A 26,406-nucleotide genomic window follows, 5' to 3' on the forward strand; every position below is an offset into this window, starting at 1 on the left:
ACTTGGGCGTGTCGATTTCTAATCGTGTTTTTGAAGAGTGACAATTAACCCAAGAAAGAAGGGCTTGTCCGGCCTCCCCTCGTTCCTCTTTTCACTCATTGAGAGCGGACCGTGCACTTAGCGACCGGCCAATCGCCATGAGGTGGGAAAAAGCAACCTTGGTGTGAGGGCAAGGCCGCCAAGGGGTGCGCCCGTAGGGAAGAGTCCAGCTCGAGTAAGAGAAAAGCCTTCTCAAACACAGATTGCAAGCTAAAGAAAGAACCTCAAGACCTCAAGAACCTCAAGGCCTCAAGAACCTCAAGAACCCAAGAACCACAAGAACCCAAGTTCCTTGTGGACTTAAGTACCCAAGATCTCAATGTATGGTCATCACCCGAAGCGGAATGGATACTTTGCATGAAGGTGATGAGCATGGAGGTGGTGAAGAAGAATTTTTCCCACCAGGAGGGTTTTCCGACCCTCCCCCTTCCCCATCTACGCCACGGTTTGCACCAAATCCTATGGAGGCTTTGGTCAAGACGATGATGGACATGATGTTACAACAAGAAGCGCAACGCGCCACCTTGGAGCGCAAGTGCAAAGAAAGAAAGGCAACCTTGGATCGTGAGAGTGAGCAAGCGCGCTTGGCAACAGAGGAACGAAAGGCAGAATTGGATTGCGAGCGCGAAGAAAGACGGTTAACCTTGGAGCGTGAGCGCGAGCAAGCGCGCTTGGCGGCCGAAGACAAAAGGGTAGCCTTGGAGCGTGAGCGCGAGCAAGCGCGCTTGGCGGCCGAAGACAAAAGGGTAGCCTTGGAGCGTGAGCGTGAGCGCTTGGCGGCCGAAGACAGACGAGCAGCCTTCGAGTTGGAGCGTGAGGCGCAAAGAGACCAATGCATACAAGAGTTGGTGCTACAGGTATTCACCTCGAAGCCCGAGTTGGTCAAAGAGGTTGGTAGTTCATCAAGTAGCACAAGCAGAGATTTTAACTCCAACAACACCGTCACTAAGAAGTTGACGTTCATTAAGTATGACGGTAAGATGGATGCTAGTGTTATTCATTCTTGGTTGCATCAATTTAATGCTTATTTTGCGACAACTAAGAAGACAAGAAATAGCCAGGTTTTGACGACAGCCATGTACCTTGCCAGTGATGCCATTCATTGGTACCACGCATGGCAAGAGGCAAAGTTGACCATGCACCTAGAGGAAGCCGAAGAAGGCGCGCCCCTTTCCTTTAATTGGGCCGACTTCCAAGACAAGCTCAAGGCGCGGTTTATGCCACCTCAATACCTAGCACGGTTGAAAGACGATTGGCGCAGTCTCAAGCAAAATGGTATGCCAATTATATCTTTCTCTATTCGTGTTTTGCAGCTTGGCACCCAATTATGCAAATCGGATGATGAGCGCATAGAGGCATTCCTTTATGGATTGGATGAGTATATCAAGTATGATGTCGAAGTACTCGATCCAAAACATCTCAACAAGGCGGTGGCGATTGCTCTCACGCAGGAGATGAAGCACAACAAAGGAAATCCTAAGGAGAACAAGTCTTCTCACAGTACCTCTCAGACTCCTCAAAACCCACAAAACGGTAAGAATGGTAAGAACAATAACTCTTTTAACCAATCTTCCTCTAATCCTTTGGAACTTCGGAAAAGAACTCTCACAATGAATCTAAGGGTAACGCTAACACGCCTCCTAAACCAAAGCTCACCCCAGATGAAAAAGCCGCACAAGGAATTTTAGGAGGATACATAACGGCAGACGAACAAGTCATTTATTCTAAGGAAGGTCGATGTTATCGTTGTCACGTCAAGGGTCATATAAAGAAACATTGTCCTAAGATTGAATCTAACAAATCTAAAGGACCTACAGAACCCACATCCTCTGTTTATGCCATAAATGAGCACACTAGAGCGGCCCAAGTTTCTCATGATCCTCTCATTGATGAGTCTCTCATGAAGTGTTACGGTATGTGAATGGTCAACACATGGTGGTCTTGTTTGATTCTTGTAGTATGCATGATGTGATTGGTGACTCTCTTGTCAAAAGAGCCCCCTTGGAGGTTCGCAAGACATCTCCTCTTGAGGTGTCGGGCTTCGTGTCACCAGCGTGTGACTACTATCTATCCTTTTTGTTGATTTCTTTCTTATTATTTATTTACTTTCACTTTTTGGAAACACCCCTCGGGAAATCTAACTGCCTTGCATTGCAGAGCTAGTGTGGAACTGTTGAGAGGGAGTCCAGGCCTGAGGGCAAGAGAGCACTAAGGTTGGACAAGGACTATGGTTAGCCAAAGTGGGGTCATTGACTAGCCAAAGTGGAATCCTTTGTTACAGAGGCTACATTTTACTTTTGGGTGTGGCTGCAGTGTACAAAGAGGGTCGGATGACCTAGAAAGATACAATGGCAACATCTCCTAAAATTTAGGGAACTGCTATTTTGGGACCTGAAAATGTCTTCGCGTCATTACGTGCAGTTTGACATGGGAATCATTTTGTTACTCTATGGCCAAGTCAACAGAGGCTGCAGGTGAGATATTTTTAGACCTGAGGGTCTAAAGCGGGAAAATGCACAAATGAGTGACACTTGGCACTTTGAGGCCAGTTTACTACTTATAGAGAAGGCAAAAACGTGATTTTCAGCTGTGAGCTCATTTTCAAAAACGTGATTTTCAGCTGTGAGCTCATTTTCAAGTTTCCTGTCACAGGTTAAGAGCTATGGAGTGCTTGCTTTCCCTCCTATGTACAGTGCGGTGCCAGGAGTGATGCCCTGAAGCTCAAAGAGACATCAGTGACTTTAGTATCAAAATCAAGGTATCTGTTGACAAAGGAGCGGAGCGACTCACCTCTTGTGCATCCCATTGCACCAGATCTTCGGCCAAGCTGAGTTTCTGGGTTCCGTTTGGAGTAGACTATGCTAAACTAAAACATCGAGGTAAAGTTTCACAATCCGAGGAGTATATGCTAGGTCCTCCTCCTCCATCCACTTCGCATCAAATGCAGGAAAGTTCTTGAACTTAACCAAGAACCCGCCTTCGGACTTTACCTTTCTTCGTATCGTTCTGTGCCAAAATCTGTTCAGGAACAAGGACTTCCTCGTTTTCTTCCACTTCGGGTTGCTCATAAGGCTCCCCATCATCAGGCACATCACCCTTAACAGGGTTCAAGAGACTCACATGCAATGCATTGTGAATCCTCCAAGTATCTGGCAGTTCCAATCAGAAGGAGACATCATTCATCTTTTCAGTAATCTGGAAAGGTCCGTAGTATCACATACTAAGCTTTGGAAAAAGCCTCTCCTTTCCCTTTTTCTTTCTTAGGCGTGCCTTCTCAAAAGTAAGAGAACCCAATCATCCTCCTTCAGTTTCAAGTCTCAACGATGGCGATCCACTGCCTTTTTCTGTCATTCTTGAAAATCTTGCAAAGTCTCGCGAACCTTGGCAAAAGCCGTATCCAAATCTCGCGAATATTCATGCGCTTCAAATATCTAATCTTTCGTGCTCAGGAAGGATGGAACCTTCGCAGCACTTTCAACAATCTCACATGGCGTCTTCCCCGTCGAAGAGTGTATCGTGTTATTATAGGCAAATTCCACCAAAGGTAAGTTCTTTTCCCATTGAGTCTTCTGATCCGAGATACAAGACTTCAATAAATCTAAAATCACTGAATTGGCAATCTCAAATTGCCCGTCAGTCTGCAAGTGGAACGATGACGAGAACTGCAACTGCGTGCCAATGTTCTCCCAAATTGCCTTCCAAAACAAACTCATAAATCTGGGGTCTCTGTCGGAGACAATCGTCTCAGACGTGCCATGTAATCGGAAAATCATCGTGATCTTTCTGTGTTCTCGGGAGATCAAAAATGAAATCCATTGCAATACTTTCCCAGGGGTGGGTGGTTACGGGTAAAGGCTGTAACAATCCCTGTACCTTATGCCTGTCAAACTTGACCTTCCGGCATACCAAGCAACTGCGCACAAACTCTTCCACATCCTTTTTAGGTCTCGGCCCAAAGAAGTATCTCTCTACCCCCTTCATGGTGGTAGCAATGCCGCGGTGACCCGTAATAGGTGGACAGTGGTATTTAGTCATAACCTTATCCCTCAACGGCTGTGTAACGCACAACATAGTCTTTTCCATCAAGTAGCCTTCCCGAAGAGAGTATCCAGCTATTGTCTCCCCATCCCATATCCGTGTGAAAATATCTGCAAAATCTGTATCTGTGGCGTACTGATCGACCATATCCTCGAAGCTCCTATGATGTATCGCGGAAATAGCCAGAACCAACGGTTTCCGAGACAAAGCATCTGCCACCACATTCTTCTGTCCCTGCACATGGACAATCTGGAAGTGGAACTGTGACAAGATGTTCGCCCACCGCATCTGCTTTTCCGAAAGCTACTTCTGTGACAAGAAGTAGCGCAAACTCTGATGGTCTGTAAAGACAGTACAATCCGCTCCGAGTAGGAAATGCCGCCACTAAGTAAGAGCATGGATAACCGCCAAAAGCTCTTTCTCATAGATCTGTGTTGTCATCTCCGGCCTAGAGAACAAATGGCTCTCGTAAGCTATGACATGGCCTTCTTGCATCAAGATCGCACCCAGACTACGACCACAAGCATCACAATATACTTCAAATGACTTCTGCAAGTTCGGCAAAGTCAAAATAGGTCCCGTAGTTAATTTCTCTTTCAATGTCCGAAAGGCAGTCACCTCTGTGGGTCCCCACGAAAAAGGTACTCCTTTCTGTGTCAAGGTATGCAAAGGGGAAGCAACCTCTGCAAACTGTCGTATGAACCGCCTGTAGTACGAACACAGTCCCAAGAAGCTTCTAACTTCATGGACATTCCTCAAATCAAGCCAATCACGGATAGTCTCTATCTTGGCCGGGTCCATTTGCACTCCTGCTGTGTTGACACAATGTGTCCCAAAAATTGCATCTCTGGTAGGAAAAAAATAACTTTTCTTTGCATTAATCACTAACGTGTGATATCGTAATGCCTGAAAGGCTTGAAGCAGATGATCTCTGTGTTCTGCCTCATTCTTGGAGAAAACAATGATGTCGTGAAAGAAAGTGCCAACAAATAGCCTGTACTCTCGAAAAATCATGTCCATCATCCGGTTAAATGTCGCAGGAGCATTGGTTAAGCAAAAAGGCATCACCAAAAACTCAAATAACCCAAAAGTCGTCTGAAAAGCTGTCTTGTAGACATCTCCTGGCGCTATCCTGATCTGATGATATCCACTCTTCAAGTCAATCCTGCTAAAGCACGAGGATCCCTGTAACCTGTCGAGTATATCATTGATCCTAGGGATCGGAAATCTGTTCTTGATGGTGATTTCGTTCAGAGTGCTATAATCGATGCACATTCTCCAAGATCCGTCTTTCTTCAAAACCAACAACACTGGAGAGCAATACGATGAAGTACTAGGCTGGACAAGACCCTTTTCCAAGAGGTCTTTCACCGGGTTCATAATCTTTTCATTCTGTACTCGGCTCACACAATAAGGTGGCCGATTCGGTGGAGTGCTTCCAGGTATCAAATCAATGGTTTGATCTTCAGGTCCTCTCAAAAGCAATCGGCATGAGTCTGGAGAAAAATCTTGGCGTTCTTTTGATCAGGTCAAAACATATTCAACCTTTATCCATCGTTCAGTTCTCTTCCAAAAGAATGAGTAAGAAACTGAAGCTCATCAAGTACAATCTCTAAGCCCTTCATTTATCAAAGTCGCTTTCTCGGCCCGGTACTCAACCACGGCATAGTTCTTGTGATACCAAGGGATCCCGAGTAGAACGTCACTCGCGTGCCCTGAACACCCCTGTCATTGCAAACAAAGTTTGCCAATGCTCGGTGTAATGGCAACATCCCATCCGGGTGCCAGTCGAACTACCTCCGCCTGTGGCGTCAGTCTGTTGGTCGTAATTTCCAAATCGAGCCGCCAATTCCAAGTGAAAAGAAGTTGGCCTTGGCTCCTTCAAAAGAGCTTCCTGATCCTTCACTTTGCCCCAAAAGCGGCAAAGTTTGTACTTTCATTCATTAGATTCGGTACAGGTCCCACGCCACGTGGTACCAGTTCTGCTTTTCTATCTGCCTTTTCTGCCACATTCCTCAGCTGCTCTCGAACTCTCAGGCCTGTCGTCATCTTTATCATTTTGTTCTTTCTGTGCCTTATTAGGGCACTTCGCGGAGATATGTCCCTGTTCCCCGCATCCAAAGCACTTCCCCTCTCTTATGAAGCGAGCTCTCTCCTCAGGAGTAAGCTTGGGTCGTGCATCATTTTTCTCTGGGTTGCTCTTTTTCTTTCTACTTTCATTCACAGAAGTCTGTTCGGCTCGTTGTGTCATGGCCTCATCTGTGGGGTAGGTCAGACTGTCAGAGTGAATGGCAAAGCGCCGCTTCGCATGACTCATCATCAACTCCTGAATAGAAGCTGACTTCTGTTCCAAGCAGTGATCTCAAATCTCTGTAGGTAGACCCAAGGTAAACCGCTCAATCTATTCTCTGAACGAGATCTTCTTGAATGAAGAGAAGAGCTCCAGAATCTTTCACAATAAGCATTGATTGTATCTTTCTTGGTCATCCGCAGATGGTTCCAAGCAGCTCGTATATCTCGTTCATATTCTTGCGTCAACCAAGAAGAAATAAAAAGCTTTTCAAATTTCAGCCATTTAACTGGCGCACTCTTGTTTAAAAGAAGCATGGACCACCAAGTACGAGCATTCCCCTTAAGGTAAGAGGTAGCTCTCCGAATCTTGGAGTGCTCTGAATAGCATCCTCCCACGAAAGCGATGTCAAACTGCTGTATAAAAGACAAAGCCTTCGAAGCATCTGAGTATCCTGAAAAAGTATCAAACTTGATCGAGTGGCCACCTTCCTTAAACTCTCGGACTTTCTTGCTTTCATCTTCGAGAAAGTCATACTGGTTGGCTTTGTAAAAAATTCTTCTTGTTCGCATAAAAGTTTCTATCATCGGAATCTGAGCTGTCTGTAGACGAGTCCTCAGTAGAACTGTCAGTCTTTGAGTGAGATGTAGCCTTCTTTGCCTTTTTCTTGCCCTTTCCGAAGCTTTGCTTTTACCTTTTCTGTCTTCTTCGCTCGAATCTGAAGAGCTAGAAGAACTGTCAGAAGAAGAAGAAGAAGAAGAAGAACTAGGTACTCCTTCAAATCGAACACGCTTCTTCTGTTTCTTTGCCTTGTCAAAAGTCGATTGACGACCCAAATATCCCGGGAAGTCAGTACCTTTCTTCTGCTTTTTGCCGTGCTTTTTGTCTTTCTTTTGCACATCGAAAAGCTGAGCAATCCGTGCATCAACCACGTTCTCCAGTTCCTTCTCCGTATATTTCTTGGAGGCAGAAGGTTTCTTGAGAGCGGGTTTCGGGAGTGGTGTTGTGGTTCTCTGCCACTCCATCTGTACCTCTTCCAAAGAGGTCTGGTTCATATATTTTGCCATCTTCGGATCCTTGGCAAAATTGAGCATCATCTTTGTTGCATCGCCAATTAATTGACGACGCTCCATCTCTCTTTGCTCCGCCTGAGTAGGCCGAGGCGAGCCATACTCTCTGTCTGAATCTTCGTTTAAATCCTAGCCCGCATCTCCAGATGCAGAGGGAGTCGACTGATCATTGCCTGAAGCCATAGGTGCCGCGGAAAAAAAAAAATCATGGATCGGATTTCCTGTAGAAGAGAAATCGGCTGTGCTCTGATACCACTGTAACAGACTTGGACACTCCAAGTCAAGAATCAACCGCGACAGCACCAAATAACCACTTCAAAACAATTCACAGATTACAATAGATTTGCACTGGCCCGGCGGAGTTCCGTGCCTAGAGATATTGGCCCCAAAGACTGGCGCCCCTTTCGGTATTTCTTTTTGTATTAATCAATCATCAAAGTACAAGAGAGCGGTTAGGGTTTCACTCTCAGACTCTGCGTCCAGATGCTCTGAGAAGTGAGGCCCTCACCACTAATTTAAAGGTTACAAGGGATGCCCAAAAGCAAAGCCCCAAAAGCTTTTAAAATAAAAAGCATCAATTCTCTCTCTCTCTTAGAGTCTTTTTCTCTTTTTTTTATAAAAAAAAGCAAAATTCGCGTCGCTCATCATTTTCCCCAAAAAAAAAAAAAAGCCTCCACGATTTCCGGAAATTAGGGTTTCTGGCAGAAATTAGGGTTTGCAGGAATTTTAGGGTTTCTGGCAGAAATTCGTAAAATCCGAAATTGTACGGAATCAAAAGAGATCTGATGCTAGGTATCGGGCATCACGGTAGTCAGTTGTGCGGGGAGGGCAACTGGTGGGCAAGCAGGAGAGGCGCAGGAGAGGAGCACGCGACGCGCAAGGACTGAGGGTGGTGAGCAGAAGAGGAGGCGGCCATGCACAGAGGGGTCGACTGATGAGTTTTTTTTATTTCAACGGTCACCGCGACGGAGCAGCTGAACGTCGGTGCTTACTTGGTTACGGGGAACCAACCAATGCATGTTATCCCACGGTGAGGGTTCGAATCAACGCTGCCACTTTTGTAAGGATACAAGAGAAATCTCTTGAGTGGTAAGAAGTCGTGGGATCCAAGAGAATCTTGGAATGAATTGAATAATATCATATGAGCCAGTAGGTAGTAGCGATTAGGCGGTTCTTGGTTAAATTCAAGAACTATTCTACATTGGATGCGAAGTGGATAGAGGAGGACCTAGCAGATACTCCTCAGATTTTGGAACTTTACATTGAAGCATTCGGTTTAGCATAGTCTGCTCCGATAGAACCCAGACTTCAGCATGGGTGAATCTAATGCAGCGGGCTGGGGAGTCACTCCGCTCCTTTGTCAACGGATTACCCCGATTTTGATATAGAGTCACAAACGTCCCTCTGAGTTTCAAGGATACTGCTGCGCTGACAGTATTCTGTTGTATGACTTTATGAACCAGAATTCCCGAAAATGAAAGTGATTGATTTGTACTTGACTTGTTTGAGTGCAGAAACTGAAAGACGAAATGACTGCAGCATTTCGCTCTTATATATCTCTATAGACATGATTGCAATAAGAATGAGTTAATCGGGCATCTGTGAGGTCTCGACTGGATCTAGATGAGATTACTATATACATTGTCGTTTAATCATGGTCTGAGATTTAAAATGAATTTGAATGTGATTTGTCATGTGATGTCATGTAATGTCAAGTGATGTCCGGTGATGTGACTGTCGATTTGTAAAAGTGCTAGATGTGTTGTGTCTAGTGCGTCGGTACTAATAGTCAATGTCTATTAAGACAGTTTATGGTCTTTGTCTGTTTTGCAAGCGTAATCAAGGGCGATTACAATTCTTTCAAGAGGAGGGTTGTTGGAATCAGGGTTGCAGAGAAACGCACACAGCTTGGAGAAGACAAAGGAAGCTCAAGGCACACAATAGAGAGTGTTACTTAGAGTGCAATGGAAAGATAGATAGCCCTAGAGTGATGGGCGTATATACAATGCACGGGGAAAAAACCTCCTAAAGAGGGAAAAATGTCACGTGACACATCCTACCCTATGTGTCCGTGGACAAGCTACAGTACAACAAGGGTTCAATCAGTCCAGTCAGTCTAGATTTAGAAGTGATTTGGCACTTTTGTGAGTCTATTCATAGACCGTGCATGCCCAGTCACTTAGTGTAGATGCATATCCTCTGGTTGCACACAGCATGATCATAAGCATTCCCATCAGAATCCATCAGAATCTTTCAGGGGAATTTTCCAGTGCATTTAGCCTATTTTACCTATTTTTGACATTTTTCAATTATTATTTTTAAGTGACTTTTGTTGGAAAGTAGGTAGGGCAATTTTGCTAAGTTTGTATATAAGTAAACCAGAGCTAGCACTTTCTGGCAAAAGAGGCAGCAGGAGCACCTTGCTCAACAGGCAACTTCTCAGCAAGACCAACCCCCGCGACAACTCTGGCGTTTTCTCTCAACAGAAGACCTAGCGTTTTTGCACTAGAGCAGCCAACGTTTTTGCACTTGCAGATTCTCGGCGACATTAGACAGCAGATCAGCCCTAGCGTTAGCAGATTCCCACAGCAACACAGCAGATTTCCTAGCGTTAGCAGATTTCCCCGCAAGGTCAGTTTTCAGCCCTAGCGTTTTTGGTTTGCAGATCAACCTCAACGTTTTTGCAGATCATCGCGACAGATTCAGCCCTAGACAGCAATCAAACATCGCAGAGGAAGTCCCAAACCTCGCAGATCTCACCTTCCCGCAGCAGATCCTTGCCGCACGGTCAGATCCAGCAAGGTTTACAGTTTCAGCCCGGAAAACGCAGATTTCAGCATCTGCGTTTCAGCGCGTCGTCGTCGCATCGTCGCCATCGACATCGTCATCGACATAGAGTCAGAATTTAGCAGATAAAGATTTGCAAATTTCAGCCCTTAGCATTTTCAGATTTCAGCCCGTCTCATCGTCGTCGACATCGTCGGCAAGTCCAAGCATTGTAGAGATTTGTGCAATCATAAGTAGACCGCTCTCGCCATAGAGAGTGGGGCCTTCGGAGGAGGGTTTTACGTCTCTGGTGTCGTATTCTCTTCTCTATCTCTCAATCTCATCCACTCCATTCACAGTGTCCATTCACTTTGTTTGTGTCCATTGCACTCTCTCACTAAAGGAACGGAAGGCTCTCCCTTCCGTAAGTAAAAGGAACCTTGAGCACAGTTCGAAGCACTCATCTTGAGCAAAGTTCAAACATTCATTCCGCTGCACCTAACATTGGTATCAAAGCTTTGGCAGTGTTCTGTATCACTCAAGGAAAGAATCACAAGAATTTTTTTGCTTGTTGCGTTCGCACGAACCCAAGTTCACTTGGGCGTGTCGATTCCTATTGAAGAGTGACAAGAATCCCAAGAAAGAAGGGTGTCACAAAGTGATGATGTGGCAGACACCAAAAACCCTAATTTCTACCACAAACCCTAAAATTCCTGCAAACCCTAATTTCTGCCAAAAACCCTAATTTTCGAAAATCGCGAAGGCTATTAAATTTTTTATTTTTTTTATAACAAAAATGGAAAATGATGAGCGACGCAAATTTTGCTTTTTCTCTACAATATGAGAAAGAGAGAGAGAATGCTTTTGCTTTCAAGTTTTGACTCTCTGTGAGAGAGAGAGAGAGCAATTGCTTTTGATTTGAAGCTTTTGGGGCTCTGCTTTTGGGCATCCCTTATAACCTTTAAATTAGTGGTGAGGGCCTCACTTCTCAGAGCATCTGGACGCAGAGTCAGAGTGAAACCCTAGCCACTCTCTTGTACTTTGATCTGATTAATATAAAAAGAAATACCGAAAGGGGCGCCAGTCTTTGGGGACAATATCTCTAGCCACGGAACTCCGCCGAGCCAGTGTACATCTATTGTGATCTGTGACTTGTTTTGAAGTGGTTATTCGGTGCTGTCGCGGTTGATTCTTGACTTGGAGTGTCCAAGTTTGTTACAGTGGTATCAGAGCACGGCCGATTTCTCTTCTACAGGAAATCCGATCCCCGAAATTTTTTTCCGCGGAACCTATGGCTTCAGGCAATGATCAGTCGACTCCCTCTGCATATGGAGATGCGGGCAAGGATCACAACGAAGATTCCGACAGAGAGTATGGCCCGCCTTGGCCTACTTAGGCGGAGCGGCGACAGATGGAGCATCGCCAGTTGATCGGCGATGCAACAAAGATGATGCTCAATTTTGCCAAGGACCCGAAGATGGCAAAATATATGAACCAGACCTCTTTGGAAGAGGTACAAATGGAGTGGCAGAGAACCACAACAACACTCCAGAAACCCGCTCTCAAGAAACCTTCTGCCTCCAAGAAAATATACGGAGAAGGAACTGGAGAACGTGGTTGATGCACGGATTGCTCAGCTTTTCGACGCGCAAAAGAAAGCCAAAAAGCACGGCAAAAAGCAGAAGAAAAGCACTGACTTTCCAGGTTATTTGGGTCGTCAGTCGACTTTTGACAAAGCAAAGAAACAAAAGAAGCATGTTCGATTTGAAGGAATACCCACTTCTTCTTCTTCTTCTTCTTCTTCTTCTTCTTCTGATAGTTCTTCTAGCTCCTCGGATTCGAGGAAGAAGACAGAAAAGGTAAAAAGCGAAGCAAGAAACAAAGCTTCGGAAAGGGCAAGAAAAAGGCAAAGAAGGCTACATCTCGCCCAGAGACTGACAGTTCTACTGAGGACTCGTCTACAGACAGCTCAGATTCCAATGACGGAAAGTTTTATGTGAACAAGAAGAATTTTTACAAAGCCAACCAGTATGACTTTCTCGAAGATAAAAGCAAGAAAGTCCGAGAGTTTAAGGAAGGTGGCCACTCGATCAAGTTTGATACTTTTCAGGATACTCAAATGCTTCGAATGCTTTGTCTTTTATACAGCAGTTTGACATCGCTTTTGCGGGAGGACGCTATTCAGAGCACTCCAAGATTCGAAGAGCTACCTCTTACCTTAAGGGGAATGCTCGCACTTGGTGGTCCACGCTTCTATTAAGCAAGACTGTGCCAGTTACATGGCTGAAATTTAAGAAGCTTTTTATTTCTTCTTGGTTGACGCAAGAATATGAACGAAATATACGAGCTACTTGGAACCATCTTCGGATGACCAAGAAAGATACAATCAATGCTTACTGTGAAAGATTCTAGAGCTCTTTTCTACCCGCCTCTTCATTCAAGAAGATCTCATTCAGAGAACAGATTGAGCGGTTTACCTTGGGTCTACCTACAGAGATCCGAGATCACTGCTTGGAATAGAAGTCAGCTTCTATTCAGGAGTTCATGAGTCATGCGAAGCGGCGCTTTGCCATTCACTCTGGCAGTCTGACCTACCCCACAGATGAGGCCATGACACAACGAGCCGAACAGACTTCTAGGAATGAAAGTAGAAAGAAAAAGAGCAACCCAGAGAAAAATGATGCACAACCCAAGCTTACTCCTGAGGAGAGAGCTCGCTTCATCAGAGAGGGGAAGTGCTTTGGATGCGGGGAACATGGACATATCTCCGCGAAGTGCCCTAAAAAGGCACAGAAAGAACAGAATGATAAAGATGACCACAGGTCTGAGAGTTCGAGAGCAGCTGAGGAATGTGGCAGAAAAGGCAGATAGAAAGCAGAACTGGTACCACATGGCATGGGACCTGCACCGAATCTAATGAATGAAAGTACAAACTTTGCCGCTTTTGGGGCAAAGTGAAGGATCAGGAAGCTCTTTTGAAGGAGCCAAGGCCAACTTCTTTTCACTTGGAATTGGCGGCTCGATTTGGAATTACGCCCGACAGACTGACGCCACAGGCGGAGGTAGTTCGACTGGCACCCGGATGGGATGTTGCCATTACACCGAGCATTGGCAAACTTTGTTTGCAATGACAGGGGTGTTCAGGGCACGCGAGTGACGTCCTACTCAGGATCCCACAAGAACTACGCCTGGTTGACTACCAGGCCGAGAAAGCGACTTTGATAAATGAAGGGCTTAGAGATTGTACTTGATGAACTTCAGTTTCTTACTCATTCTTTTGGGAGAGAACTGAATGCTGGATAAAGGTTGAACATGTTTTGACCTGATCAAAAGAACGCCAAGATTTTTCTCCAGACTCATGCCGATTGCTTTTCAGAGGACCTGAAGATCAAACCATTGATTTGATACCTGGAAGCACTCCACCGAATCGGCCACCTTATCGTGTGAGCCGAGTACAGAATGAAAAGATTATCAACCCGGTGAAAGACCTCTTGGAAAAGCGTCTTGTCCAGCCTAGTACTTCACCGTATTGCTCTCCAGTGTTGTTGGTTTTGAAGAAAGACGGATCTTGGAGAATGTGCATCGATTATAGCGCTCTCAACAAAATCACCATCAACAACAGATTTCCGATTCCTAGGTTCGATGATATACTTGATAGGTTACAGGGATCCTCGTGCTTTAGCAGGATTGACTTGAAGAGTGGATATCATCAGATCAGGATAGCGCCAGGAGATGTCTACAAGACAGCTTTTCGGACGACTTTTGGGTTATTTGAGTCTTTGGTGATGCCTTTTGGCTTAACCAATGCTCCTGCGACATTTAACCGGATGATGGACAGGATTTTTCGAGAGTACAGGCTATTTGTTGGCACTTTCTTTCACGACATCATTGTTTTCTCCAAGAATGAGGCAGAACACAGAGATCATCTGCTTCAAGCCTTTCAGGCATTACGATATCACACGTTAGTGATTAATGCAAAGAAAAGTTATTTTTTTCCTACCAGAGATGCAATTTTTGGGACACATTGTGTCAACACAGCAGGAGTGCAAATGGACCCGGCCAAGATACAGACTATCCGTGATTGGCCTGATTTGAGGAATGTCCATGAAGTTAGAAGCTTCTTGGGACTGTGTTCGTACTACAGGCGGTTCATACGACAGTTTGCAGAGGTTGCTTCCCCTTTGCATACCTTGACACAGAAAGGAGTACCTTTTTCGTGGGGACCCACAGAGGTGTCTGCCTTTCGGACATTGAAAGAGAAATTGACAACGGGACCTATTTTGACTTTGCCGGACTTGCAGAAGTCATTTGAAGTATATTGTGATGCTTGTGGTCGTAGTCTGGGTGCGATCTTGATGCAAGAAGGCCATGTCATAGCTTACGAGAGCCATTTGTTCTCTAGGCCGGAGATGACAACACAGATCTATGAGAAAGAGCTTTTGGCGGTTATCCATGCTCTTACTCAGTGGCGGCATTACCTACTCGGAGCAGATTTTACTGTCTTTACAGACCATCAGAGTTTGCGCTACTTCTTGTCACAGAAGCAGCTTTCGGAAAAGCAGATGCGGTGGGCGAACATCTTGTCACAGTTCTACTTCCAGATTGTCCATGTGTAGGGACAGAAGAATGTGGTGCAGATGCTTAGTCTCGGAAACCGTTGGTTCTGGCTGTTTCCGCGATACATCATAGGAGCTTCGAGGATATGGTCGATCAGTATGCCACAGAAACAGATTTTGCAGATATTTTCACACAGATACGGGATGGGGAGACGGTAGCTGGATACTCCCTTCCGGAAGGCTACTTGATGAAAAAGACTATGTTGTGCTTTACACAGCCGTTGAGGAATAAGGTTATGACTGAATGCCACTGTCCACCTATTACGGGTCACCGCGGCATTGCTACCACCATGAAAGGGGTAGAGAGATACTTCTTTTGGGCCGAGACTCAAAAAGGATGTGGAAGAGTTTGTGCGCAATTGCTTGGTATGCTAGAAGGTCAAGTTTGACAGGCATAAGGCACAGGGATTGTTACAGCCTTTACCCATACCCACCCACCCGTGGGAAAGTATTGCAATGGATTTCATTTTTGATCTCCCCAGAACACAAAATGATCACGATGATTTTCCGATTACATGGCACGTCTGAGACGATTGTCTCCAAGACAAAGACCCCAGATTTATGAGTTTGTTTTGGAAGGCAATTTGGGAGAACATTGGCACGCAGTTGCAGTTCTCGTCATCGTTCCACTTGCAGACTGACGGGCAATTTGAGATTGCCAATTCAGTGATTTTAGATTTATTGAAGTCTTGTATCTCGGATCAGAAGACTCAATGGGAAAAGAACTTACCTTTGGTGGAATTTGCCTACAATAACAAGATACTCTTCGACGGGGAAGACGCCATGTGAGATTGTTGAAAGTGCTGCGAAGGTTTCATCCTTCCTGAGTACGAAAGATTAGATATTTGAAGCGGATGAATATTCGCGAGATTTGGATACGGCTTTTGCCAAGGTTCGCGAGACTTTGCAAGAGTCTCAAGAACGACAGAAAAAGGCAGCGGATCGCCATCGTCACGACTTGAAATTGAAGGAGGATGATTGGGTGCTCTTACTTTTGAGAAGGCACGCCTACGAAAGAAAAAGGGAAAGGAGAGGCTTTTTCCAAAGCTTAGTATGCGATACTACAGACCTTTCCAAATCACTGACAAGATAAATGATGTCTCCTTCCGATTGAAACTACCAAATACTTGGAGGATTCATAATGCATTGCATGTGAGTCTCTTGAACCCTGTTAAGGGTGATGTGCCTGATGATGGGGAGCCTGATGAGCAACCCGAAGTGGAAGAAAACGAGGAGATCCTTGTTCTTGAACAGATTTTGGCACATAACGATACGAAGAAAGGTAAAGTCCGAAGGCGGTTCTTGGTTTAGTTCAAGAACTTTCCTGCATTTGATGCGAAGTGGATGGAGGAGGAGGACCTAGCAGATACTCCTCGGATTGTGAAACACCAAGGACAAATAATTCTAAATGAATTATTGGAATTTTAAATGAGAGGGCTTTTCTCACTGGAGAGATCCGAGTACAGAGTATTCCTAGTGCGTCATTTAAAGCAATGACGGGAACACTGAGAACGGGAATATCTGTAAGGCCACCAGGAACGGGTACTTCTGATGCGCCACATCGGATGGGTGACAGGGAGCATCGGAAAGAAGTATCCGACCATCCGGGAACGGACATCTCTGATGCGTCATAGGATGGGTGACATAGAGCATCATGAAGGAGATTGTACCGTAAGTTCGGTAGGAAAGGACTAGGTGATGGGTATTCCTGATGCGTCACAAGGTGGGTAACGGGTGTATCGGAAAGGGAATATCCATAGTCGGGAGGAAATTCCGAACTGTGTTAGAATTGTGCACAAGGAAAAAGAAAGCACTTGAATGAAGATGGGTTCAGAGGAAACTTTGAGGAAAAATAGATGCTTTTTGAGAAAGCGAGATTGCCTTTCGGGAAAGCAGATGCTTTCTCGCGAGGAAGTCTATGTCTGCATTGCAACTGTGCATGTGATTGCATCCAGGGACGCCTGGGAAGTGTTGTGAAAGCATTGTTTTTAACTTATAAGGTTTTATTGAGTTTTTGGACAGATTCAGACCATTTTTAAAGGTGACCGACCGCCCACTTAATAAGTGGGCAGCCATCTAATAAATAAGGCAACAGATCAGCCAGCGTTTTCTCTCTCTCTTTTTCTGGTAGAGCAGCGAAAAAAAAAAAACCAAAAAAATTTTTGAAAAAAAAAACAAAAAAACAAAAAAAAAACGGCCGCGATCTCTACGCGAGCAGCTATTCGTGTCCGTGGCTAGGAGCTATAAAAGCATCACATGCCCTTACTCAGGAAGGAGGACCAATCTTTGCAAGGAGGAGATGCTGCTGTAGATTTCAGCCGTAAAGAAGACGTTGCCGGTGATGCCCATGGCTGCCCCAAGTGTACTAGATGTCGCCAAGACCCAATGCGCGAGTTCCCTCGCGAAGAAGTGCCTACGAAGCGTGTTTCCATCGCGACAAGTTGCTGTTTTTCTCTGTTTTCAGCCCATAAATGTTGTAGACGGGGCTGATTTACGAGAAGGAATCCGAGAACACACCTCTTTTGTGTGTAGGATTGGAAGAGAGGATTTTCTATGGAGAGATCTCTTCCGGGGAATTGCTTTTCGAGAACGGAGTTGCGTTTCGAGCGTCGAGACTTTGAAGGTAACGATTTTCATGTTATGAACTCTGAGTATTTGTTTGCACGTGTACTTCCTCTTAGTGAGGGAGTAGGAGCAGAGGAAGGTATGAGCCTCTGCAGGAGAAAAGCGCTCTGAGGAACTAGAGCCAGATCAGCCCAAGGGTTTCGTACCCGAGATTGGGAAGTAGATCCACGGATTGGAGAGAGGTAGTCTCTCAAGTTGTGATCCGGAAGTTGGGATTCCCAAGTAAGGCCTTCGTGTCCGCGAAAGCAGAGTTGTTCTCCACAAAGAGGACTCTGGAAAGAGAATTGGAAAAGAGTTGCAGGGATGCCATGCCCCGAGTCTGGAAGGTGAGATCCAGAGGCGAGAACCTTGATTCTCGAGGAATTGGAATAAGGAACGAAAGTTCCTTGGAATAGGGTTTTGCCCTAGGAATCGGAAGCTGAGGCTTCCGAGAAGAATCAAGTCTTATTCTAGAATGAACGTGGTAATACGTTCGGTTCAAGTGCTTGTATAGACTTCTCCTCAGTAATAAAGATACTATTACGGGGGGGGGACCAGCCCATCTTCTGGTCCCCAGTACTGTGTCGATCTTCTCACTCTCTATCTCTCTCTCTATTTATTTCTCTCAATATCCTCTGGCTTCAGTAATAAGTGATAAATCCTATTTATCCGAATGTATTTTATATTGTTATGCGCTCCCGTTTGTGACAGAAACTTTACCTCGATGTTTTGGTTTAGCATAGTCTACTCCAAACGGAACCCAGAAACTCAGCTTGGTCGAAGATCTGGTGCAGTGGGATGCACAAGAGGGGAGTTACTCCGCTCCTTTGTCAACAGATGCCTGGATTTTGATACTAAAGTCACTGATGTCTCTTTGAGCTTCAGGGATACTGAGAGTTGACAGTATTCTGCTGGATGACTTTATGAAATGGAATTCCTAATAATGATACTGATTTGTTCTTGACTTCTTTTGAGTGCAGGAACTGATAGCCGAAATGACTACAGCATTTTGGTCTGATTGATCTCGAATAGACATGGTTGCAATAGGGGTTAGTCAATCGGACATCAATGAGGTCCCGATTGGACCTAGATGTGATTGCTAGCTTCATTGCCGATAAATCATGCTCGAAGATCCGAATGAATGTTGAATGTCATGTGATGTCCTGTGATGTCTGGTGATGTCGTGTGATGTGACTGTCGATTTTGTACATGTGCTAGATGTGTGTTCCTAGTACGTAGGTACTAACAGTCAGTGTCTGCTAAGACAGTTTATGGCTTTTGTCGGTTTTGCAGGCATAATCGCGGTCGATTACAATGCTTTCAAGAGGGGGGTATGTCACAAAGTGATGACGTGGCGGACAGCAAAAACCCTAATTTCTGCCAGAAACCCTAAATTCGTGCAAACCCTAATTTTTGCCAAAAACCCTAATTTTCGGAAATTGCGGAAGTTATTTAATAAATTTATTAAAAAAATTTGGAAAATGATGAGCGACGCAAATTTTGCTTTTTCTCTACAATATGAGAAAGAGAGAGAATGCTTTTGCTTTCAAGTTTTGACTCTCTGTGAGAGAGAGAGAGAGAGAGAGAGAGAGAGAGAGAGAGAGAGAGAGAGAGAGCAATTGCTTTTGATTTGAAGCTTTTGGGGCTCTGCTTTTGGGCATCCCTTGTAACCTTTAAATTAGTGGTGAGGGCCTCACTTCTCAGAGCATCTGGACGCAGAGTTTGAGAGTGAAACCCTAGCCACTCTCTTGTACTTTGATCTGATTAATATAAAAAGAAATACCGAAAGGGGCGCCAGTCTTTGGGGCCAATATCTCTAGGCACGGAACTCCGCCAGGCCAGTGTACATCTATTGTGATCTGTGACTTGTTTTGAAGTGGTTATTTGGTGCTGTCGCGGTTGATTCTTGACTTGGAGTGTCCAAGTTTGTTACAAAGGGCTTGTCCAACCTCCCCTTGTGTCTCTTTCCACTCATTGAGAGCGGACCGTGCACTTAGCGGCCGGCCAATCAACGTGAGGTGGGAAAAAGCAACCTTGGTGTGAGCGCAAGGCCGCCAAGGGGTGCGCCCGCGGAAAAGAGTAGAACTCGGGTGAAGAGAAGATCCTTCTCAAACGCAGATTGCAAGCGAAAGAAAACCTCAAGAACCTCAAGAACCAAGACCCGCAAGAACCCAAGTTCCTCGTGAACTTAAGAACCCAAGACCCCAAGAACCCACAAGAACCCACGACTTCAGTGGATGGTCATCACTCAAAGCGGAATGGATACTTCGCTTGGAGGTGACGTGCATGAGAGAGGCGAAGAAGAATTTTCCCCACCAGGAGGTTTTTCCGACCCTCCCCCTTCCCCATCTACACAAAGGATTGCACTAACTCCTATGGAGGAGCTGGAGCAATTGTTTATGGAAAGACAGTTAGAACGTGACGAAAGAAAAGCAGAAAGAGAAGCAGAAAGAAAGGCCTACGAAGAAGAAATGGCAGCCATAGATCGTGAATACGAAGAAAGCATGGCAGCCATAGAGCGTAAGTACGACTTGGAAGACAAAGAAAGTCAAGCCAAATTTGATCACGAGAACAAAGCAAGACAAGCAGAATTTGATCGCGAGAACAAAGCCATCAAAAAAAAGAGCGACCAACACATGAAAGAGTTCTTGCGACTCTTTTCTCAAGTGCAGGCACAGATGCAAGAGATTCGGGAAAAGGAGACTCTCTCAGTCTCTTCTTCTCCAAAGCATGACACACATGATTTGCATGATGATTTGGATGACAATGACAAGCATGATGATTTGCATGATCAAGATGTGATTTCTCACAAACATGATGATTTGCATGAAGATGACGTGATTGTTCACAAGGATGATGAGTTAGTTGATGCTTTTTCTAGCGAAGCTAACCTCGTTGCAGATTCGATCAATCACGAAGGATCGATCTTGGCTCTCGACCCTAGGTCCAAAGCTCCCCTTCAGGAAGAACCGATCTTGGCTCTAGACCCTAGGTCCAAAGAACCCTTACAGGAAGTACTATGTGTTCGAATGATTAGTCAACACACATTATACGAGTGTTTCATTCGTGATCGTTTCCTGTATTTTTGTCAGCGTCTTTATGTGATCCCTTTTCCTAGGCATGACATATTGTACGTTGAGCACGTTTCACTCATGAATGAGCACGAAATCCGGATGTATTCGTGGACCGTGCATGCCCAATCACTTAGTGTAGATGCATATCCTCTGGTTGCACACAACATGATCATAAGCATTCCCATCAGAATCCTTCAGGGAATTTTCCAGTGCATTTAGCCTATTTTACCTATTTTTGACATTTTCCACTTATTATTTTTAAGTGACTTTTGTTGTAAAGTAGATAGGGCAATTTTGCTAAGTTTGTATATAAATAAACCAGAGCTAGCACTTTCTGGCAGAAGAGGCAGTAGGAGCACCTTGCTCAACAGGCAACTTCTCAGCAAGACCAACCCCCGCGACAACTCTGGCGTTTTCTCTCAACAGAAGGCCTAGCGTTTTTGCACTAGATCAGCCAACGTTTTTGCACTTGCAGATTCCCGGCGACAATAGACAACAGCAATATGTGCCTCATTGGGACCAATGATCAGCAAATCATCCACATAAAGAACAACAATGAGAAGTACATCGCCCTCACGCTTGACATACAATGTGCTTTCTGTTGGACTGTTACGAAAGCCTCGTTTGACCAAATGAGTGTCAACTTTCTCATACCAAGCACGAGGAGATTGCTTCAACCCATACAAAGCCTTCTTACATCTGCACACTTTGTCCTCTTATCCTTTCTTGACAAAACCGCGAGGCAAACATCTTGAACACATCTATGTTGTTGTCAGCCATGGAAAACGTCTGCACCTGATGTGAAAAATGCCCGTAATGAGGAGAAACTAAGTGAGACTAGCACGTGATATATAGCACAACCCGCAATAGACTATATACGACCTATTATGCAGAAAAAGGCACTGACAAAAATTCTGCACTAGATGACGAAATTGCATGTGCAGACCTGTCTGTAGTGGAAACGAAGGCTGAAATGAGTCCGAATCAGAAATCTGAGTAGACTGAACTCTACGAGCTTACACGAAATTTTTGTCGACCTACGAATGCTCGCCAAAGCTCACAAAAATCGGAGAAAGTGAGCATGCGTGTGCTGAGCTGCTGGCGACTAAGCCCGGTAGGACGCAACCTGCTCTGATACCAATTGTTGGAATTAGGGTTGCAGAGAAACACACACAGCTTGGAGAAGATGAAGGAAGCTCAAGGCACACAATAGAGAGTGAGTTACTTAGTGTGCAATGGAAAGATAGATAGTCCTAGAATGATGGGCGTATATATAATGCACGGAGAAAAAACCTCCTAAAGAGGGAAAAAATGCCCCGACAGTCCTAGTGTGTTCACACACATCACTACCACATGTATATGGTAACAGGGGTATGTCACAAACTGGTGACATGGCAGGCCCTGTACGGACCCTTCAAATGCCCTGACAAGCTAACGTGGCAGCCAGTGAAAAATCCGCCGCAAAACGCGCTGACATGCTGACGTGGCAAGCCGTAAGGACAATTGTACAGAAATCCCGCTTTTTGCGCTGGTTTGCTGACGTGGCACTCCGTATAGATTTTCGAAAATTATGCTGGCAGTTTTAGCAGCTTTTGGATGGAAGATTTTTAAGGAATTGCTTTTGGACATAAAGCTTTTGAGTATAAGATTTTTGGGGCTCTGCTTTTGGGCATCCCTTGTATCAATAAATAAGTAGGTTGGGCCTCATTACTCAGATCATCTGGACGCAAAGTCTGAGAGTAAGCGTCTGCCAACTCTCTTTGTACTTTGAACACAGATCAATATAAAAAGAAATACCAAAAGGGGTGCCAGTCTTTGGGGCCAATACCTCTGGGCACGGAACTACGCCGGTCCATGTCCTCTTTGTGAACTGTTTTGAAGTGAATCTCTGTTGTGTCGCGGTAAATTCTTGACTTGGAGTGTCCAAGTTTTGTTACAGAGTGGGGAGACAATTTTAGGGTACTCTCTCAAAGAAGGGTTTTTGATGCGAAAGACCATATTGTGTGTGACTGGTGGTCCGAGGACAGAAGGTATTGATCGAATGTCACAATCCTCTTTTTGTTTGGCGAGATACTTTTATTGGCCACAGCTTAAGAAGGATGTGGATGAGTTTGTGCATACTTGTTTGGCATGTCCAAAAGTAAAGTATGATAGACACAAAGTAATAGTACTCCTACAACCTTTTTGATTCCAGATCGACGAAGGGAGAGTATAACGATGGACTTCATTTTTTAATCTTCCCAAGATTCAAAAGTAGGCTCTATAGTATTTGGACTATTGTGGATAGATACAACAAAAAGGCTCATTTTTCACAAGTAAAATTCTCTCTCTCTCTCTCTCTCTCTCTCTCTCTCTCTCTCTCTCTCTCACACACACACACACAAATCTAAGAAATACTTACTTGAGTAGAAGATGTTTCTGCAATTTGAAGACTTTCTAAGTCTGATGCCAGTGCAACGTCGATTGAGGAGAGAGCAAAGTGAGCTTCATCAACGGCCTCATGATCGGGTGGCTCGCCAAGAGCTCGTAGCTTAGTGCGACACTCTGCAACCTCCGCAAGGGCCGCTTGCAAAGCAAGAGCATCTGCACTCAAACCTCCAGTGCCCTCACCTTGTAAATCCACCATTACAAAATTCTCCTTGCCTACCGAATCCATCCTTCACTCAATCGCAAATTCTATGTTTATGCAAGCAACTGCGTTTAACCTGCAGATCGCAAAGCAACCATATCAAAAAAGATAGATTACATGCGACAAGCACACTCCATGTACAAAGCAGAGGATAAATTACATGCCTGTTACACATGACTGACATGCTCCATGTTATGAAGCAATCACATGAAGATGAGAATTGCAAACGACCGACAGACATGCAGCAAATACAAACTTTGGCATTCGGTGCAAGATGATAGGAAAACAAATATGCAGGCACTAAAAACAAAGGAAGAGAGTGCTCTTACCGATCGAAGATGGCGATTGAGCCGATCGAAACGCTTCTTTGTTGTGCTAAAAGGGAGCTCCATGACGCGAGAAATTAGGTGCTGATAGGGATGGCAATCCTGGGCTGCATGGGAAATGTGCAGAGATGAGGACGGCGAGAGAGAGAGAGAGAGAACCAAATAGGTAGCGCACGCGTGGGATCTGAGGTGCAGAATGATTGCATCAACGGACTGGGAACACCTTGTGTGTGTCGACAGAGATCATAGAAGAGAAGAGACACGATAGGTGACAATCTGGCTTTTCTTCGGTTCTATTTCAATTTTCAAACAGGACGTCCCAAGGACAAATGGCACTGCCGGACGTGAGATGTGCTTCGGCTCAGACTGGCCGGCAACAGAATGGAGGTGCGTGCTTCCTACCTGGCGCGCACCCATTTGGTTACAAAATCGTAACTTCTCTTCGGACCCGCCACCTCTTGGGAGAGTCCCCCCCCCCCCCCCCCCGCCCTCTGAATAACCGCATTGCCGGGCTCCTTGGTTTGCACGTCAAAACTACAGCCAGTAGCACACCCGCTAGGCTATTCACAATTGCATATCTTCGCTCCCACCATTATTTAAATAAACTTAAATGCCGTTTTGTGTGAACATGTGGCTGTCGTTGGGCTCGTCTGAACCGAGCCTTAGAAGGCGGGCACGACAAGCCTCTCTCTCTCTCTCTCTCTCTCTCTCTCTCTCTCTCTCTCTCTCTCTCTCTCTCTCTCTCTCTCTCAGGGTGCGCACATGCACCTAGAAGAGCACCCCGATCTGTGAAGATTCTAGACTACCCCACCACATTTTTGGACCTTAGCGAATCATCTGTCGAACGTCGCAGGAATCGGAAAGTCATGCCTCACCCCTACCTGTTTGCACCAATGCGTAAGCGGTGGCATGCTACTTTTAGTGATATATGTATCGTTGTGCGACCTCCTCTGCACTGTAGACCCGCACTTAGCCTACCTCGCCACTTAGTCTGTACATAAACGTCCTCTTCGCCCTATTGCAATGGAGTGCAAAATCGTGCATTGGCAACAGTATCCCGAACGGCTGTAATGGAGCGCAAGTATCCCAAACGTTGTGCCCCTCCACTCCTTCGCATGAAGGTGTGATTATTGTAGCAGGCCCATCAACAATGTTGTACTTTCTCAGCCACCGTCTCGAAACTGCAATTGCACACTGCAAGTGTGCACTTTCTCGACTACCCTCTCAAACTTGCAAGGCAGCACCTAATGCTCCACTAACCTATTCTCAAGGATACAGGGCATAGCGTACACTAACCTATTCTCAAGGATGTAGGGCATAGCGTAATCTTCCATTGCTGGCTAGTGATCATCAGCACCTCTACAAGTCGTCCCTAACTAGCAGCGCTAGCTCACGCCCTTAGGCTTATAACAACAGAAACTAACAATTGATACTTGTCAGTGCTACCACAACAAGGTATTTTTGCAGCTTGAATTTTTTGGTAGGATTTTTTTGTCAAAATAACATTTAAGCTTATGTTTGCTACTAGCGCATTTCTTGTGTTTATACTAAACAAAAAGGAGAAGCTTAAATCGTCTTCCACAGGCGCAAGTCCAAGTACGTGGTCCTTCTTTAACATCCTAGATGTGATGTGGTGCAAGACCCCCAGATGCACTGGCTTGGTGGGGGGTTTGGACAACGATGGGCTTAGAAAAGGAAATGAAGAAGTTTGAATGAACTTGAACAAGAAGTGGGGACGAATTTTGAGGCGACTACTAGTACATCACAAAATCTTGTAAGCTCCATGGACTTCACAAAGTTGGAGGGAGTGAGTGGTAGCAAGGCTAAACAGTCAAAGCGGTCTCTCTTAGGATCTGTGAATCGTATCATGGGTGAGGGCATGACCAAGTTATGCGACATACTTCGTGATGTGGAAGAAAAACACAATGCAACATTGAGAGAGTTGGAGGCATCAAGGCAAGCACTAGAGGAGCTTCTTCTAGGAATCCATGAGGAGGAGGACACAAAACGGCAGCAAATTTACCTTCCCACACAATTGGAACTTGCAATGACTTTAGCTAAAGTTCATGATTATTAAGTATATGTAATATTCTCTAGCAATGTTATTAATTCTTGTATAATATCGTCTAGCTATACATAAGTACACCATGATTATATGTCGCATTTTAAGCCAGTGTAACAAGCGCTTTCATATTTCCATACCCGAGAGTGCTATACTTAAAAGCATTATGGAGGGATTTGAAGCTATTATAGGGTTACCACAAGTAGCTGGTGCCATAGATGGAACACATATTAGACTACAAAGGAATCCATCAAAGGATATATTTCAAGCACAATACATTTGTAGACATGGGTTCCCTATCATCCTTCTACAAGGCATAAAGTTGATTCCTGTAAGCTTTTTTGGAGTGTTTCCCCCGTTAGCACGCATGATTCAATGCACTTTAAGGAATGCATTATTCACCAACAGTTGAAGAGTGGTCAGGCCATCGCAAGTCCCACAATTGACTTGCAAGGTAAATGCATCCAACCATATTTGACGACACACTCAGCTTACAAAGCCACACCTTTTCTGGTGAAGCCCTTGCGATCAAAAGGTGGCCAACACTTAATTCAAAAGAAAAACTTTGATAGGAATCTTTCAAAAGGCAAAGTGAAAGTGGAGAATGTGTTTGGTATCTTTGAAGAATAGATGGTGCATACTTCGTGAGTTGAATGTCGAATTGGCATTAGCACCCACAGTGATAAGCGCTTGCTACCTTTTGCACAACTTTGTGAAGCTACAAGGGGAGGCCAAACCGAATGAACAGCCTGATCCCCATCCAAATGATGGCGAGCCTCTGCATGGTGAGCAGTATAACTCAAAATTACGAGAAAGGGCTTAGGCATCTATAAAGTAGTGCTAAATATTTTTTTGGATGCTTCATTATCAAATAAGATCATTTCCAAAGCTA

The 26,406-nt window shown here is 44.9% G+C and overlaps 1 protein-coding gene and 2 pseudogenes across 1 annotated transcript in view; 2 read left to right on the top strand and 1 right to left on the bottom strand.

Moving 5' to 3' along the window:
• The window catches only part of LOC147452582 (uncharacterized), a 32,971-nt gene extending 9,226 nt beyond the window's left edge, over positions 1-23,745 (bottom strand). The window contains exons 1-2 of the mRNA XM_086518215.1: positions 23,456-23,745; positions 22,899-23,202 (exon numbers count right to left, since the gene is read on the bottom strand). Coding sequence (XP_086374341.1) covers positions 22,899-23,153 — 255 coding nt within the window. The 5' untranslated portion in view covers positions 23,154-23,202; positions 23,456-23,745. The remainder of the gene's footprint in view (positions 1-22,898; positions 23,203-23,455) is intronic.
• A 1,221-nt stretch (positions 23,746-24,966) lies between these two features.
• On the top strand, positions 24,967-25,529 carry LOC147452583 (uncharacterized; annotated as a pseudogene).
• A 70-nt stretch (positions 25,530-25,599) lies between these two features.
• Positions 25,600-26,144, top strand: LOC147452584 (uncharacterized; annotated as a pseudogene).
• Positions 26,145-26,406: the final 262 nt, after the last annotated feature.

Source organism: Adiantum capillus-veneris, chromosome 8 (assembly GCF_014529385.1).
Source record: "Adiantum capillus-veneris isolate H3 chromosome 8, ASM1452938v2, whole genome shotgun sequence".
NCBI lineage: Eukaryota > Viridiplantae > Streptophyta > Polypodiopsida > Polypodiales > Pteridaceae > Adiantum > Adiantum capillus-veneris.